The sequence below is a fragment of the Ictidomys tridecemlineatus genome, chromosome 4 (assembly GCF_052094955.1).
Source record: "Ictidomys tridecemlineatus isolate mIctTri1 chromosome 4, mIctTri1.hap1, whole genome shotgun sequence".
Lineage (NCBI taxonomy): Eukaryota > Metazoa > Chordata > Mammalia > Rodentia > Sciuridae > Ictidomys > Ictidomys tridecemlineatus.
The window spans coordinates 70,328,273-70,346,799 of record NC_135480.1 but is presented as its reverse complement, the minus strand read 5'-3'; the positions used below and the strand labels follow the sequence as shown (position 1 = coordinate 70,346,799).

Sequence of the window (18,527 nt, the reverse complement as noted above, 5' to 3'; positions counted from 1 at the left end):
GGACATGCTGGGAGGAGGAAAGGGCCCTGTCCTTGCTGAGGAAGACCAGTTTTAGTCAGAGTGTTTACTGCTCTTCTGCCCTTTCAAAGTTGAGTTGAATTTTAACTTGATAATTTCAGGATCTGTTCATACATCCTGAAGTGACAGTGTCTCTCTGGTGGCCTCGGGATCTTGGAGCAGACTTAGCCTGTGTAGCTTACATCCAGCCGAGGTTGCTTGGTCTTCTGGTATCACATAGATATATCATTTTTCCTCAGTGAAGATCAATAGTCACTGGTTTGGGAGCAAGGTCTGGGTACAGGTGTTTTGTGTTGTGGGGTACAGAGATGAACAAGAAAGGGGGAGGCAGTATGGCATGGTGAGCAAAAACACAGCCTGTGCTCTTCAGAGAGTTCCTGTGAAGAATAGATGAGGTAATATGCATAGGCCCTAGTGTAGTCCCTACACTAATCCCAGGGGCAGGCAGGAATAATGCACATGGTGTGATCTGTAGAATCTAATTTATTTTTTACAGGGCTCTTTCTGTCTCGAATCTTGTGACAGTGTAGCAGATATAAGACATGCATATGTAAATAACTACAGTGCAAGGCTACATTTGAAAAGCTCAAATTACCTTGGGGGCACAAAAAAGGCAGGGATGCTTTGGTAGGAAGTGACATTGAATAGAATCTTCCTGGGGGCTTTTTACACTGAGAGAGAGCTGGAAGGATTAAAAACTTAAATAACTATTGCTTTTTCTAAAGTCCCTTCTCTTACCACCCTGTTAAAATTAGGTCTGCCTCTATTATTTTTTTTTATCAGAATAAAATGTACCCAATTGTAGTTCCTAAGAATTTGTGTGTCTGTTTCTTTGTTGTCCATTCCTTGTGTTCCGTCACTGGACTGTATGCACTGTGAGGGCTTGCTCATTGCCATATCTCTAGCACTGCAGCCATGGTGGGTACTCAAGAATACTCTTCATTGAGTGCGTGTGACCACTGACTCATTTCTTTGCACATCCCATTAGCTCTGGTGAGTTACAGCAATGCAGAGGCAACAGCACCTGAAAGTAATCAAAGGAAGCAACTTGGTCTCGTTTGAACTTGCTGTTATTGTTCTGAGCTTTTTGGTTTCAGCTGAGGATATCCTTTTCCCTTCCTTTATCTTTTTTACAGTGCTCAAAACAATGAGTAGTTTGTGTTTTTAAGATGATGATAAAAAATCCCTAGAGGCCATTTTATATAGTGAAATCAGAATTGAAAATTTCATGCTGGAGGAAAAAGCTTAGGCATTACTTTCTTCAGTTGCTTCCTTTTGTGGATGCTATTCATGTGTGGATTTTGTAAAGTTTACTTTTTCATTTTTTAAAATTATGTATTTTTCAATATAATAAAAACCATTCATTTTAAAGTAGTCTCTAAAAAGAGAACATTGTAGGTTTTCTGTTTCAGTGGTTTTTGTGGTGTGACTTACAGAAGGTCCTCTCTGGAGGAGGCTGATTTGTGTTTAGCATTATGATTTAGTATTATGCTTGGATGTTGATATGGTTTAGATATGAAGTATCCCCCAGAAGCTCATATGTGAGGCAATGCAAGAAAGTTTAGAGATGAAATGATTGGTTTATGAAAGTCTTAACCTGATCATTATATTAATCCTGTGATAGAGATTAACTGGGTGGTAACTGTAGGCAGGTTGGTTGTGGCTGGAGGAAGTGGGTCATTGTGGGTATGTCTTGGAAACTTATATTTTATCTTTGCTGAGTGCAGAAGTCTCTTTCTGCTTCCTGGTGCCATGTCCTGAATAGTTTTCCTCCACCACACCCATCTGCCATGATGTTCTGTACCTCAGGCATAGAACAATGGAGTTGATTGTCTATGGACTGAGACCTCTAAAACTGTGAGCCCCAAATGAACTTCCTCTCCTCTAAAATTGTTCTTGTCATGTCTCTTGGTCACAGTGGTGAAAGAGCTGACTAAAACAGATATGCTACTCTCTCTTTTTTAAAGTAGTTTATTAATTCATCAGAGTAATCAGGTGAAGATTGTGACCCCCGTCTTTTGTCTCACCAGAATAGAACAGGGACCAAAAAGTTTGAGAACAATTAGGTTATCTCTTTCTATCAATTTCTTTAAACAGTTTTGGAGAAGAATGAAAGAAGAATATACTTTATTAACTTCTATCAAGCTGGATACCAGGAAGCATGCCTGTAATCCCAGCTACTCTAGAGGCTGAGAGAAGGGAATTGCAAATTTGAAGCCAGCCTAGGGAATTTAGCAAGAACCTGTCTCAAAACAGAAAGTAAAAAGGGTTGGGGGATGTAGCTCAGTGATAGAGCACCCCTGGTTTCAATCACCAGTACTGCCAAAACCAAACAAAAACAAAACTTCTGTGAAATGTTAGGGGGAGCCTGAAGGCCTTGGAACTGAAGGCCTGAAGGCCTTGGCCTTGTCTGTTTAGAATGCCCACAGTCAGGGCCTTGTATGATCACTTATGAATGGGCGATAGTGTTGGCTGCCACTGCTCAAAAGACATCCTTCTGTTGATTGCTGCTAAATGAATACTGGTGATGTCATACACTGGGTCCTTTTTCATTGTGTTATTTATTGGGTGTATTTTGATTTTGGTTAATAAACATTGCTTTCTATATAGAAATTGAGGAAGCCTTTGTTTGAAATCTGGCTGCTGCTTCTTCTTTTTTGGTACCTGGGATTAAACCCAGAGATACTTTACCACCAAGCCATATCCCTATCCCTTTTTTATATTTTTATTTAGTGACAATATCTTGCTAAGTTGCTTAGGGCTTAAGTTGCTGAGACTGGCTTGGAACTTGTGAGACTCCTGCCTCAGCTTCCTGAGCTGCTGGGATTACAGGCGTGCACCATTGCACCCAGCTGGCTTATTATTCTTGTAATCATCTTCCTCCTGGGCCTTTCTATAATATTGCATTTATTCTTCTCCCTTTCTTTTCCTTTTTTTCCTTTCTTTCTCTTTTTAAAATTCCTACAAGTCATCTTTCTCAGAAATTGCCAAAGGTATCTTCTTGAAACTGATCAGAATAAGTCTTAAAACTCATTCCCATTGCCATTAAGATTAAATTCAAATTCCCTATTATATACTGCTTAGCTCTCAACCTCATTCCATGTTAGTCTTTTTGTTTATCATGTTCTAGACACTTTGGTCTCATTTCTGTCAAACCCTTTCTAGAATCTGGGTCCATCTTTTTCCAACCCCTTCCTCCCCTCTCCTCCCCTTCCCTTCCCTGCCCTGCCCTTCTTCCCTTTCTTTATTCCTTCAGTAATGGGGATTGAACATGGGGACACTCTACCACTGAACTGTATCCTCAGCTCTTTTTATTTTGAGACAGAATCTTGCTAAGTTGCTGAGGCTGGCTTCAAACTTGCCATCCTCCTGCTTCAGCCTCCCAAGTCTCTGGGATTACAGATATGCACCATCATGCTTGGCATGGGCTTTTATGTTTTCAGTTTCTTTATTTTAGACTTCTTTCCTTGGCTGGCTCCTTCAGGCTTTAGCTCCAATGCCACCTCCGTGGAGATAACTTCTTTATTAGTTTCTTTGGGCTCTGTAACAAAGAACTACAAGCTATGTCATTTAAAACCACAAATTTATTCTTTCAGTTTGGGGGCTACAAGCCCAAAATCAAGGTGTCAGCAGGATTGTTTCCTTCTTGGGAACTTGGAGGGAGAATCTGTTTCGTGTTTCTCTTGAAGCTTCTGGTGGCCACTGGTAGTTCTTGGCATTTCTTGACTTGTATCACATGACTCCAACCTTTCCTTCCATTGTTACACGAACATCTTCCGTTTGCACATTGTGTCTTCATATGACATTTTCCTTTCTGTGCTTGTCTCTATGTCTCTTTTATTTTTTTTTATAAGTTATATTGGATTAAGGGCCCTACTCTAGCATGACCTCATCTTAACTAATTATATCTGTAGTAACTCTATTTCTAAATAAGTTTCTATTTGGCAGTCCATGAAAGATACAAATTTTGGGGAGAATGTTCTTCAACCCATTCCACCTTCCCTGACTCAATATAAAGGAATTGCTGTTGTGGAACTTTGTCTATAAACATATTTACTACCTTTTTTTTTCCTGGCAAATAGTGAACAAGACATTTCATCAGACCATATGTTATATATTGTTCTCAATTCTGAACACACCATCTGTAAGAGGAGATTGAACCAGGGCATATGCAGGGTTATGAGGATCTTAGAAATAGTTTTATATAGGAAACATAGTATTAGATGGGATTTCTCAGATGGAAAGGAGAAGTTTGGGGAAGTTATCACAGCTCTCTGCAGGAGAAGGAAAATATGTATGCAAGTTTGGATTGAAAGTTACATGTATCACAGGTCTGAGCTCCTGTATATGAGAAATCTGGTGTGGGCTTTGGGGTGTGTATGGAGGTGTCTTTATCTTTTTTTTCATTCTGACACGTGCCAGCCTTCATCTCTCAGAAGATGTGGTATATGGAGAATATTTTGCATGTATAGAAACATTCAAGGGTTGGGGGTTGTGGCTCAGCAGTAGAGCACTCACCTAGCACGTGCGAGGCATTGAGTTCGATCCTCAGCACCACATAAAAAAATAAAATAAAGGTATTGTGTCCAACCACACCTAAAAAAATTTTAAAAATAACATTCAGAGCAATTGATCATAGAAACATTCATATTTAATAAAATAGGAGAATATAAAATATATAGGTCAAATCAATATTTTACAGCATATTTGGATTCACTAAGCACTATTAAGCAGCTAATGAACCATTATGATATGATAAAGAACACTGTTTTTCAGGTAAAATTACTCTGCTGTGACTGAAAGCTAGAATTTAAATAATTTCCAGCCTTAAAATCTTTGACTTTAATCCTGTCACAAGGTCAAGTATATTTTTGGGTCACATACTTTACTAAAGTTTGGATTGGTCCTCTTCCCTGCCCACAAACTGGCATTCTGTCTGTATTATTTGTAGATATTTATTCATTTCCCTGTTTCTACCTGCAGCACAGAGCATGCAGTTCCTACTTCTTCAGCAGTCTGGGAATACCGACAATTACTGGTCGGCCTTAGATTTTAGGTTTGGTTTTTCCTTAAGGCATGTGATCTACTAGTTTGCAAAAGGCACATCCAATTACTGTTCTGCAACTCTTCCAAAGCCAGTAACAGACCCACAGAATAAACCAACCTGCACAAACTTGATCCTGGGAACTTTGCTCTCTGTTTTCATTGTTTCAGCTCATGGTGGGCTCTGAAGTTGTGTTGGGTCTCTTTGTCAGTTGCACAGCCAGAATGCATGCATGCATTCATTCTCTACTTGTTCATTAGTCTTCTATATTTCTGGCATTGTTCTAGTCACTGATGACTTAGCAGTGGACAGACGTACAGAAGTCCTTTCCTTGTTAAGTCTGTTTTTGGTCATCCTGTTGCATTCACTATTGGTTTAGAGAAACAATTTCAGTTTCAGTTAGGTTTCTTTTTACAGAAAAAATTTCATTTAAGTCTGTTGGCAGCCTGATGAATAATTTTATCTCCCATCTCTTTCCCTGCTAAACCATATACCTCCTGTACCCTTGTGTGATTTTTGTTCAGAACTTGATGAAACTGTTTCTTACTAAGTTGCCTACAATTTAATGAGTGCTGAATAAATATTTTTAAATAAAAAAAATAATACTGGCATGTTTCAGTACAATATATGTGTGATTGTATAGTTAAATAGAAATGTAAACATGTATGTTATAAAAGTCTCTTAATTGAAATTTTGAATGTCTATAAATCTCTTTATCAACTATTTTATTGTAATATAGGGAAATGTTCCATCCTAACTCCCGAATCCTCTCCTTCTCTTTAGAGTCACTTCCCTGCTGCACTGGTAACCATTGTTCTGACTTCTAACATTTACATACATCTTGAACCCTTAATTTAAAAAGAAGGGAAATGACTGCCATATTTCAGTGATGGGAATGTATATTTAGTAAATGCTTAATATAACTGGCATTTCTGCGTTCCTTTCTTTTATTCAAGAGTTTGACTTTGTCATCTACATTTCCATGCTGTCTTAAATTTTTCGATCTAATTTAAAACTTGAGATCTAATTTAAAACTTAACAGGCCCACTCACTTCACTACTTATTTATACAAGAGCGCCCTCTGATGGCATCATATTTCCTAAAATTGATGTATTTTATCATATCAGCAGAACTTCAAGGCCAGAGCTTATGGTAAGCTGTGGTCAGGTAATTCTAGTGCTGCAAAGCTTCCTGAACTTTGGGCTGTTATTGACCGCATGGTGTTCTTGAAGAAGTGTTCAGCCACCAGATGATGTCAGAATCTTCTGATGAAACTCTTAACTGTTGTTTGATGAAACTTGTTATTTCTTACCATACTGGAATATTTTAGGCATTTCCAAGGGAATCTCTGATTTTAGCAGTAGAACAGAGGGTATTTTGACCTCATGGCATTTTGGAAATTTAGAAGTAATTCCCCATCTGGGTCTCACAGTAACTGATTAAAGTTACTGAGCACTACAGTTATTGAAGATGATGTTTGAATCCATTTTCCTACCAAGTAGATACTGTTTTACAAATGTAATTAGATGCTATTTATACCACTGTAGAATTTATAATGGCTTCTCATATTTTATCAAGCACAAGCTTCTAAAATATAACATGCCTATGAAATTTTAACATTAAAAAGGGACCTCATACCATTGATTTAGAACTTTATTATTTCAATAATCATTTATGATATATCTGTCATGTACAAGGGCATTGTGGTAACTATTGTCATCTTGGCTTTTATCCATTTATAAGTACAGGAGGCTGGATTGCTAAATTTTTCCATGATGGACTCTCCCTCAACCCCCCCCCCCACACACACACTTTTGGCATTTCCATTCTCAACAAATATTTTATTTCTATTTGTCTCCTTTTTAAGATTTGGGCATGTTACTAGAATATAGTATAGGAGAAAGGAAATATGTTGGGTTTCTGTTCTCGAGACTAAAAAGCTCAGGGGTCACTCCAGTAAAACTGGGCTGACTGGGCTGTGCAAAATAACTACACAAGAGACACAAATACCTTTTTCTTTGGGGTCACTGTGACGGCTCCTCTGACCTCATTTGAATGGAAGATTCTATCCTAAACAGGGAAAGGGGTTATATTACAAAGAAACATGTGAGCATAGTTTCACCCATGGGGCTGTAGCAAGACACACCCATATACGAGACACCGACCCTCAAACCCAAGAAGGGTGGGGAAAGCTCTGCCATATTTCTGTGACTGAGTGCCTCAGCACCCAGCCGGGGAGTGTGACTCAGTCACGTGTAAGGTTGGTCTCCCACAGAAATACAAGAATATTGTCTCATTACATAGAAAAATGGTTTCATTGGAAGAGCATTTCTGAGGAAACTTCTGCCTTACTTTTAAAGTAGAAAATAGGGCTGGGGGTGTAGCTCAGTGGTAGAGCATGTGCTTAGTATGCATGAGGCCTTGGGTTCAATCTCTAGCACCAAAACAAACAAACAAGAATTAAACTTGTAGGGTTGGCAATGAAGAAAAGGGAAGGACAATTCCTGTTTTTTGGACTCATCTTCCTCTTAGAGGGACTTGTAATCACTATCTTTGCCACCACCAGATTATCATCAAGGGATACAGTTTCCTCTGTAATTCAAGTTTAGTCTCCAAAACTTCCTGTATCCTCATTGTACAGATGAATAAAGGTAAAACATTTGGGCAGGTTTTTGATATAATAAAGTGAAAATAACAGGGGATCACCCATGCAGCCAAGGATTTGACTCATAAGATATGGTTTTTCTCTCTGATCTTGTTTTAGCTGGGATGCTGTCTTTGTGTAAGGGAGAACTTAGCAAGATCCACTTCTCCACTCCCACCATTCTCCATGTATGACCCTAAAGCCTGTCCAACCTCTTTATCCTTCTAGGTTTTGATTCCTTCTTTGAGAACTTGTATCCTTCCAACACTAATGTGTCCCCACCTTCAGGGGAGATGGAACTTGTCCAGAAACATTATTGCTCTATATTTGGGAACACACATCAAATGAGTGTGAGATGCTCTTTTTTCATTTCAACATCTTAGGATGACGGTTGCAGGTTTTTGTCCTCCATATCTTTTGAGTATACTTTTCATATATATAGTAAAATTTCTCATAGCTAATTATTATTCTATTATTATTTATCTGGGTGCCTAAATAACCAACTGTAAAGTGAGGGTATTTTTTTTGTACCAGGTATTGAACCCCAGGGGTGCTTAACCACTGAGGTTCATATCTCTAGCCCCTTTATTTTCTATTTAAGACAGGGTCTCACTAAGTTGCTTAGAGCCTCACTAAATTGCTGAGGCTGGCCTTGAACTTGTGATCCTCCTGCCTCAGCCTATCAAACCGCTGGGATTACAGGCATGCACTATCTCAGTGTGGTTTGGTTTTTATCAGTGGTCTAATTAAATAAGTTAAAAATAGTAGTATAGTAGTGATTATTGAGCCAGGTCAGTGAAAACACCAGTATTCCATGTTATTTTGTAGTGTAACTGTTAGTAAGTGGCTGATGGTTGTGACCATCATATTTCGAACTTAGGAGAAAGATATTCTCATGTCTCCTGCTGAAGGCTGAAGTTGGTTGTCAGCCTGATCTGCAACAGCATGTTGTAGTGAAGAGCAGTGTTTTTTGTTTTTTGTTTTTTTTTTTCTCTTTTTCACCATACTGGGATTGAACCCAGGGAAGCTCTACCACTGAGCTACATCCTCAGTCCTTCTTATTTTGTTTTGAGTCAGGGTCTCACTAGGTGCCCAGGTTGGCCTTGCACTTGTGATCTTTCTGCCTCAGTCTCCCAAGAGCTGGGATTACAGGCATGCACCATTGCGCCTGGCTTCAGATTTGAGTTTTGTCAGAAGCAGGATTGGGTTGATGTGAAGAGCATGTTATTATTAGTTATGTTACTTTAAACAAATTATCTGACCTCTCTGAGTGTCAGCATCCTTATTTTAACACTGATGTTATGAAAATGCCCCTCAGTGATGGGCTGGCCAAGTAATCTGCATCAAGCAGTGCCAGCATGTAGTGGGTATTCTGTGTTATTCTCTCTTACCCTCACTGCCCCCAAATTGTCACCTAGACTGGCTGATAGGCTGATAGTTTTTCTGGGTGTGATCTTTATTCTTTTGCAGTTTAAAAATCCAAATTATTTTTGCCATGCTACATTTTTATTTAAGAGATGTTCTCTTTTTTTCTTCTTGCCTACCCAATTTCACAGATTCATTTCTCCTACATATAGTGAATGAGGGAAGCATCTTTTAAAATTTAAAATTTCTTAGACCATATTCTAGAAAAAACTGCTGTGCATAACTAGAGGTGTACTTCCTTTCTGAGGTCATGTTTATATTGCTTTTGTAGCTCTATTATATATTTTGATTATTTCAATAAACAAAACTACAAAAGTAATTTAAAATTCCTGCTCTGCTTTGACCTTGGCAAGTCATGATTGCTTTGAGCCCAGTTTCCTCAGTTGAGCAATACAGACCAAACAGTTTCGAAAACTCTGTCCTGTTGTGATTTATACAGTCTCTATTCAGGAGCCCAGAACTGGAAGTGTCATGTGGGTCTCAGTTCTGAACAGCAGAGGGCACACTGCCCCTTGTGTGCCTGACCATTAGGTATTGAAAACTAGAGTAAATATAGCTGGAAGTTAGTAGCCCCGAAGGTGGGAGGGAGCCAAGAAAATTCCATAAATTCATGTTGTATAAAGGACATTTCACTGTATATTTCCAGTTGTTTAATATTTAGGTGAAACATTCAGAAAATAGGAGATTTTGACATTCTAAGAATACCACCTGTAATTCCCTAGAGAATATCACTACCTTTTACTGTCTAAGTAATTCATTTTAGTGTGCAAATGCATTGGAAAGGAGAACTAACATTTATTGAGAAATTATTATATGTCAAGAATTATACTTGGTATTTTAGGTACATTTTCTCTATCACAGCAATTCTTTCAATTAGGTTATTATCTTTATTTTATCTAGGAGGACATCAGGGCTTGGAGGGTTAAGTGGCTTGCCTGGCCTTATAGCTGATAGAGATTCGGGGTTGGGTCTGTTAACTCTAAAACTTGCTTTCTTTCTACCATAAGAAGATTCCTCCCTCTTTTCCCCAGTCTTAAAGATTAAGACTGATTCCTAGGAGCAGGAGTGCCTTAGTTAAGGTCATACAAAGGAACTTGGCTTACTCTGGTTCTGAAGTTTCTGTGGTCCCTGTAATTGTAGGTGGAAGCTTTTTCTCTGGCAGGAATATTCTACTATTTATGTTAAACATGACATATACAAACACATACCACATTTTCAAATTCTAAATCTTCAGACTGGATTATTCAAATGTTATTCTTTGTAGGCTGGTTTTAAAGGTTATAACAATATCTCATTTTATGAGGAGGCTAGGTTTGAAAGTCACTATGGCAAAATTATTTTTGGCTATCCCAAGGGAAGGCCTCTTGTTAGACAGCCTTGTACATACCTCTGTTCTTTACATCTAACATAGCCCATCTTTTCTTCCTTTTTGAAATAGATTGTGTGTGTGTGTGTGTGTGTGTGTGTGTGTGTGTGTTTTGTTGTTGTTGAGGTTCATATGATGCGGTTAGCTTGTATTGGAGGTATGTGGAGGGGTAATTGAAATCTTTAAGCACCAGAGACTCATTCAGCACAGCAAAATGCTTACAGCATTACAGTTATTCTGATAACTAGAATCTAGATCCAGGAAAAGGATAGCAAATTCATGTCTTATTTTGGTGCTTATTCTAATGTGGTGATTTTCAAAATTTCACCTGTATTATCAGAAACATTTGCAGAGCTTGTTAAAGCACAGCTCACTGGGTTCTACCCTCACAGTTTCAGATTCAGTAGGTCTGAGATTCAGCCATAGACATTGCAGTTCTAGCAAGTTCCCAGGTGATTCAGATGCTGCCTGCCCTAGGACCTCAGATGAGAACCACTACACTACTTTAGTGGAAACCTGTGGAATCACTTGTATGCCTTTCCCTTCACTGGTTCTTTTGTTCTCTTTTATTTTTGAGAGGGTGTAGTTGAATCAGTTTAAGTGAAATGCAGGGATTATGGTTCAACCTGTTTGTCTCATTTTTTATCCCAGCCCTTGTCCCAGAAAGAAAGTTAATACATGCTGGTTGAATGAGTGATTAAGTAAATTAAAGGATGTAATGGGGGGGATATATAGGACATGGGCATCATTGTTATATACCTAGTCTATATGAATTGCTTATTTTCCTGAGAAGTAGTCATCTTTCAAAAATTTTTTATTTGTTATTTTTAGATATATATGACAGCAGAGTATCTTATGACATATTATACATAGATGGAGTATAACTTCCCATTCTTGTGGCCATACATGATGTGGAGTTACACTGATTGTATATTCATATATGAACATAGGAAAGTCCTATTCATTCTGTCCTTCCTATTCCCATTTTTTCTCTCTTCCCTTCATTCCCTTTTGTCTAATCCAATGAACTTCTATTCTTCCCCAACTCCTTATTGTGTATTTGCATCTGCATATCAGAGAGAACATTTGGCCTTTGTTTTTTGGGGATTGGCTTATTTCATTTAGCATGATAGTCTCCAATTCCATCCATTTACTGGCAAATGCCATTCTTCTTTGTGGCTGAGTAATGTTTCCATTGTGTATATATACTACATTTTCTTTATCCATTCCATTCATCTTTTGAATGGCACCTAGCTTGGTTATGTATTTTAGCTATTGTGAATTGAGCTGCTATGAAGTATTTTATGTGGCTGTGTCACTATAGTATGCTGATTTTAAGTCCTTCATGTATATGCTCATGAATGGGATGACTGGGTTAATTGGTGGTTCCATTCTAAGTTTTCTGAGGAATCTCCATTCTGCTTTCTAAAACGATTGCACCAATTTGCAATCCCACCAGCAATATATGAGTGTACCTTCCCCCCATATCCTCACCAATATTTATTGTACTTGTGTTCTCGATAATTGCCATTCTGACTGGAGTAGGATGAAATCTCAGTGTAGTTTTAATTTGCATTTCTCTAATTGCTAGAAATGTTGAACATTTTTTCATATATTTGTTGATCATTCATATTTCCTCTGTGAAGTGTCTGTTGAATCCCTTTGCTTATTTATTGATTTGGTTATTTATTTATTTATTTGGTGTTAAGTTTTTTTTATATATCCTGGAGATTAATGTACATTAATGCACTATCTAAGGTGCAGGTGGCGAAGATTTTCTCCCATATTAAATGCGCTTTCTTCATGTTCTTGATTGTTTCCTTTGCTGTGAAGCAGCTTTTTAGTTTGATACCATACCATTTATTGATTTTAGATCTTAAGAAGTAGGCATCTTGAGATTAGAATAACTTGTACCTTAAGACAATGTATGGTGATCAGATCATAGAGATCAGTAAGTAAGCAGAGTTTGGTGTAGATTTGAGATATTTATATTTTGGGACCTGTGATGTGTGGTGTGTGTGTGTGTGTGTGTGTGTGTGTGTGTGTGTGTGTGTGTGTGCACGCGTGTGCAGGGAGCCTCATCTGTTTTAGAATGATCTAGAGATGTCTTGCAGGGTCTAGGTAGGTCAGAACCAGTCCTTGCTCCAGGGAGGCTGGCGCAGTGCTGCAACAGCAGCCTTCAGGAGCTCCAGACAAGGGCTTGCATTCTCACTGCGGCCCCTTCATAGCACTGAGGAGTTCAGCCTCCAAGATGCTAAGGCTCAGTGGCTCAGGGTAATTCCATAAATTCAAATAGCTGCACCACCAGTCTTAGCATGTTATAGGATTTGATAATTAGATGTAAAATAGCCAGTTAATAAAAATCTCAAAAGGTAAGAAAAATTTCACAAAATATATCTGAAGTTCAACTTAAGTTTATAATTATTTTATCTTTTCAACACATTTTGTATTATGTGTCCTATAAAGTCTCAGTATCTTGTATGTTTTTTTTTCCCTCTTTTGGAATAAACTTTAATTCCTTTAAGTTCACTTTACTTTTTTATGTTGAAATATTTTCCAGTAAACAGAGTTTGACATTCTACCTTTAAATCTATCAATGTACAACTGTAAAAAATAAAAACATTTTCTTATGTAACCAAAATAATATGATCACTCCTAAAAAGTCTTTAGAATGGTCTAATACGTTGTACATATACAAATCAACACAATTTTCTTTATATTATCATTTATATCTTATTTGTTCAAATTAGTATCCAATCAAGGATAGTGCATTGCATCTGGTTATTATGCTCCTTAAAATTCACTTAATCTAAAACTGTTTCTTTTCCATATTGCCTTGCCATTGTCCTGTAAAATGTTCCACTTTGGGATTTGTCAGATTTCAGATTTTAACTCTTCTACCCTCTACATTTCCTGGAACCTGGTCATTAGATCCCAAGTTTAGATTAAAAAGCAAACTGAATATTTTTGGCAAGAATGTATATCATGGTTGATATGTGTTTCCTGTTGTGTACATGAGAAGTTACTTAACTCTTGCCTGCCCAACATTAGTGCTGCTAACATCCATTTCCAGATTAAGGTTGACAGCCCGGTCCTTGTAAAGTTGCATTTTCCCCTCGTAACAAAGTGGTATTACTTTGACACTGTATGAATATTCATTTTCCTATTACCCATTCTCCTAATGCTTTTAACACCAATTGATAATTCTTACCTGAATCAGTAACTTTGCAGAAGTGTAATTTTTTTCTAATTTTGTCATTCCTTCTACACTAAGTGAAATTTGATTAAACAGCTCTTCTCTACCAACTGGGACTTTTTGGTACCCTAAAATATAATTATTTTACAAAGGAAGATTAAATGTTGAATATTTTCTTTATTAATTCCCTATTTAAAAGTAAAGGATTGATTTACTCAACACTTTACTTTAAATGGTGGCAAATGAATTTTTTCCTTGATTCTTTTTTTAATATTGGTATGCACTATTAATGGATTTCCTTGAACTGAATGTTTCAATCAACTTTTTTTAATGTTCAGTTTGTTTTATGTTCAATTTATTAAAATGTTATCCAGTGATAGTCTCTTATAATTAGCTCCTATGTCTGTTAATGTAACTCTATTAATTTTTGAGCACTTCTTTGTTTATTTGCCCAGCAAGATGTGTAGGCTTATCTTGTAAATTCTTTTTCCAGATGTCAATCAGTCACAGTACTAATAAGCTCTAGTTCCTTTTACTTAGAATGGTATTAGACACCAAAGTCCTGGCACTTGGAATGTCTATTAATACTATAGTAATAGTGTTTATAGACCTTTTCAATGGTCTATGTAGTGCTTGAATTTTGATATTGAAAGTTTGGATAATGAAAATTCAGATAGTAAGGAATATGTGTACTTTGAAAAATAATGGTATATATTGTATGCTTGAAAATGTTCAGAGAGTAGATTTTAAGTATTCTCACCACAGAAACAAGTATGTAACATAATGCTTATGTTAATTATCTCAGTCTAGCCATTCTACAATGTACACATATTTCAAAACATCATGTTGTACACTATAAATATGTTTTGTCAATTAAAAATTCAGTAAAAGAAAAATAGTGGGCTTATGTTTCTATTTCAATTTTAATATTATTATTTTGTGGTGCTGGGGACTGAACTCAGGACCTTGTGCATGCAAGAGTTTTGCTACTGAGCTCCAGATCCAGCTCAACATTATTTTTTTTTAAAGTAACTACTTGATTTTATAATTTTATCTTTTCTTTTACACTGAAAATCATGACCACCAATAATAAATATTGTTTTGTTTTGAGAAAAGAATCTCAAAATAGCAACATCAATATTACCATTAATAATAAACCAAGTAAGTTTAAGGTTTTATTATTTTTGTAGTCTAGTTTTATTTAAATGGAAAAATTAATTACTGTTATATCGATATCATTTAATTACTTTCCTTTGAAATATGTCTTGTGTCTGCTTTGTTTTTATCATAGGTTGATCATTTTGGATTTAATAACATGAAAACTTTTAAACAGCGGTACCTGCTAGCTGACAAACACTGGGATAAAGATGGTGGATCGATACTTTTCTACACTGGTAACGAAGGGGACATTGTTTGGTTTTGTAATAACACGGTATGTGCAGATTTGTAAAATTCCTCTGCTCAAACAATTTGCCTTTTATTATGATAAACTACAAAAAAATTGTTTTGCAGTAAAATGACCAAGGACTACCTTTCTTAACTGTAAAGTTCTTTTTAATAATAACATAATGGAAAAATAGCAAAAATACATGGACAGGCAGTTCACAAAAGAATAACTATAGATAGCCAAGAAGGCTTCATGTTTAGTTTTAAAGAATTACAAATGAAAACAATGAAATACTTTTTTTTTTTAATTACAAAGTAGTGTAATAATCGTTATCATCTCCAATTCCAGTATTTGGCATGGTTCCTAGTACTCAGAAGATCCCAGTAAATGTTCGTTGAAATAAATTGCATTGAATTTAAAGTAAAGATATAGAACTAATTATACTGTTACTGCATTCCTCATTGATGACTGTTTCCTTAGGAATAAGAATCTAAATATGTTTGTCGAAAATGAAATAATTCCCTGAGAAATGAGATCCTGGAATGACTTTTTTTTTTTTCAGACGAATGATCAATGAGAGCAGGACTTCCTTTCCATCAGATTCTGTGGAACAGTGGCTGCTGCCTTGTCTCTTTTTCTTATCTGTGACTGCCCTTTTTGTGCCAAGGCCACAGGGCAACTTTCATTCAGATTTTCCTAGCTCCTGTTCTCCTGTATTGTAGGCAGGTAGCTATTGCTTCCTCCACCAGACTCTACTGCTTGTTAGAAACTGGAGCAGAACCTGAGGTTTGCTTGGGGATTCCTATCCTCAGAAGTGCCAAGAACAGTTCTGGAGAACTGACTAGAGGCAGCTCTTGGAAGGGTATACCCTAAATTTCCTAGTCCCAGACATCTTCCTCACTTTTAGATGTTCCTTTTTCAATAGGCAGTGTAGTATAGTGATAGAGAGTGAAACCTTCAACCAGATTGACAAGATTTGAATTCTGATTTTGTCACTTTACTATTTTATTTTGGGAAAGTTTCTTATTTTGTGCTTCAGTTTTTCATCTATTAAATGGGTACAATAAAAATATCTAGGGCATAGAGTTATGAAGACTAAATAAGATAAAATTTGTAGGCACATAATGTTAATAAAGTATGTGCACCTCATTTGAAAAATATACCTCTGGTGCAGATGCAGAGAAATGCTTATTACATTGTGAATCAGTTCAAGTAAATTGTTTCCTCTTGAAGCCCAAGGTCAACTCCACAGAAATCTGGGTATTCTGATAGATGGTTCTTACTCTTTTTTTTTAATACCTTTATTTTATTTTTTATATGGTGCCGGGGATCAAACCCAGTACCTTTCACATACTAGGTAAGTGCTCTACCACTGAGCCATAACCCCATCTCCGATTCTTACTCTTAAGACACAGTCTTGAGGGTAAGACTCACATAAGCAAATCTTGCAGCACAGTAATAGAGATCTAGGCCTAGCCCAGCAGTGTGGAAGGAGAGTATTGACAGGTTGGGACAGGCAGGGGGGGAATATGCACAAGTTGTATGTGGGCAGGATCTGTAGACATGAGGCATGGAATGAGTGGGTCCTTCAAAGAGAATGGTGGGGCTACTGACACCATCCCAGGTGTTTCATTAAGTTCTCCATCCTCACATACATGCAGCTCTTTTAATTGTTTGCTTATTGATCAAAACAACCAAAGACAAAGTTCTTAGTTCTTATTAGGGAGTGGCAACTCATTAAAAAGTAACACTGTGCATTAGGGATGACAATTCATTTTAATCATGTTTAATGGAGTCCATCTATGCCTGCCTGGAATGCTTTGTTGAGAAGGATTCTGAGGCTACCACTGAGGCCAGTGAAAAAGGCAGAGAGGGATAAATGAGTAGCCATAGACGCTGAGGCAGGATGTCTAACAGCACCTAATTATGATGTTCTGCAGCCAGGCAGCCTATATTTGAATCTGGTTTCTGACACTTACTAGCTGTGTCAATATCAAGGCTTATTTCTAGTCTTGTATCTCTGTATTGTCTGTAAAATCAAAGTGTCTGTTTCTTGTTCGTTTTGATAATTAAGTGAATACATAGGAAATGTTTAGAACAGGGCCTGAAATATAAACTTACTCAGTTAATATCAGCTATTGTTATCTATTATTTATTTTCCAATAAATCAAATTAATATAATACTCCCTAGGGGATTAGTATGCTTATTTGTCCTATTTTCTCTTATATGGTATAAATGACTGTGATTAGTGTCTGACTTTGATACCATGAGTTCTTTCCCAGAATATATGGTGCCTACTGCAATTTGAAGATTATTTGAGACCTAATATTGATTCTAGGATGAGAGGTTCAGGATAAGGAAAATTGGAATGACTAGTAGGTGAGCAACCTGGGGTTGGTTTTAATTGTTTCACTCTAACACAGCGTTCAATAGTGAAACAGCAATTATGTCATTTATCTGTAGAAGAAACATAAATTATGAAACTTTTTAGAGAGCTCCTTCTGGTCTGGTTTAACATCTATTTCATAGGGTTTGTAAAAGTTTCAGTGAGTCCTGATTTTATCTTGTGATTTGTAAACTTTTCCTAGGGGTTCATGTGGGATGTGGCTGAGGAACTGAAAGCTATGTTAGTGTTTGCTGAACATCGATATTATGGAGAGTCCCTGCCCTTTGGCAACAACTCATTCCAGGTAAATATATGTTTTGCTTTGAAGTTTAAAGTTAGGAACATTTTTTACTTACATGTCCTACTTATGTGCTCATTATATGTTAATATAATAATAAGGTGGTTTTGACTTGAGCTACCTGAAATCTTAAGAATTTGTGCTTAATCTTTTCTTTTTCAGTACGATTTGAATGGATTGTGGCTTTTAAAAAAAAATTTTTTTAGTTGTTGATGGACCTTTAGTTTATTTATTTACATGTGGTGCTGAGAACCCAGTGCCTCACACATGCTAGGCAAGTTCTCTACCACTGAGCTACAATCCCACCTCTGGGATTGAGGCTTTTAAAGTCATATTATTATCTTTCTGATGTTAGCCAGTTTAGTTCAGTGTGCCAGGCCAGCTTCAATCAGCTCAATCTTACTCTATGGCTGCAGAGACAGTGCAGGGGACTTTTCATTATTTGAAAAGTGTAGGTCAACAATTCTGCTTTATAAATTATATGCTTTAATTATCAATCCTGTCTCTGGAAACATATAATGAGCACATAAGCATTTGTCTAATAAGGTGTTTTAAATACAAGATAGTCAATAAAATAAGAAAAAATAAGCTGTATGATTCAGTGAGTGTAACTGTCCCTGGGATTCCCTTCAGCCCTTCCTCTTTGTACAAAAGACTCTGGTCTTGACCAAAGGCTCTGCACCTAATCAACCTGGATGATTTTTTTCTCATTTGAGTCACTATGTTCTACCTTTGTGATTCTGCTTATATTAATTTTTTAAT

At 36.8% G+C, this 18,527-nt stretch overlaps 1 protein-coding gene across 2 annotated transcripts in view; it reads left to right on the top strand.

Annotated features, from left to right (window-relative positions):
- Positions 1 to 18,527, top strand: part of Prcp (prolylcarboxypeptidase) — a 70,881-nt gene that overhangs the window by 28,048 nt on the left and 24,306 nt on the right. For both annotated transcript variants that reach the window (XM_013357698.4, XM_005323253.5), the window contains exons 2-3: positions 14,985 to 15,125; positions 17,670 to 17,771. In XM_013357698.4, coding sequence (XP_013213152.1) covers positions 14,985 to 15,125; positions 17,670 to 17,771 — 243 coding nt within the window. The remainder of the gene's footprint in view (positions 1 to 14,984; positions 15,126 to 17,669; positions 17,772 to 18,527) is intronic.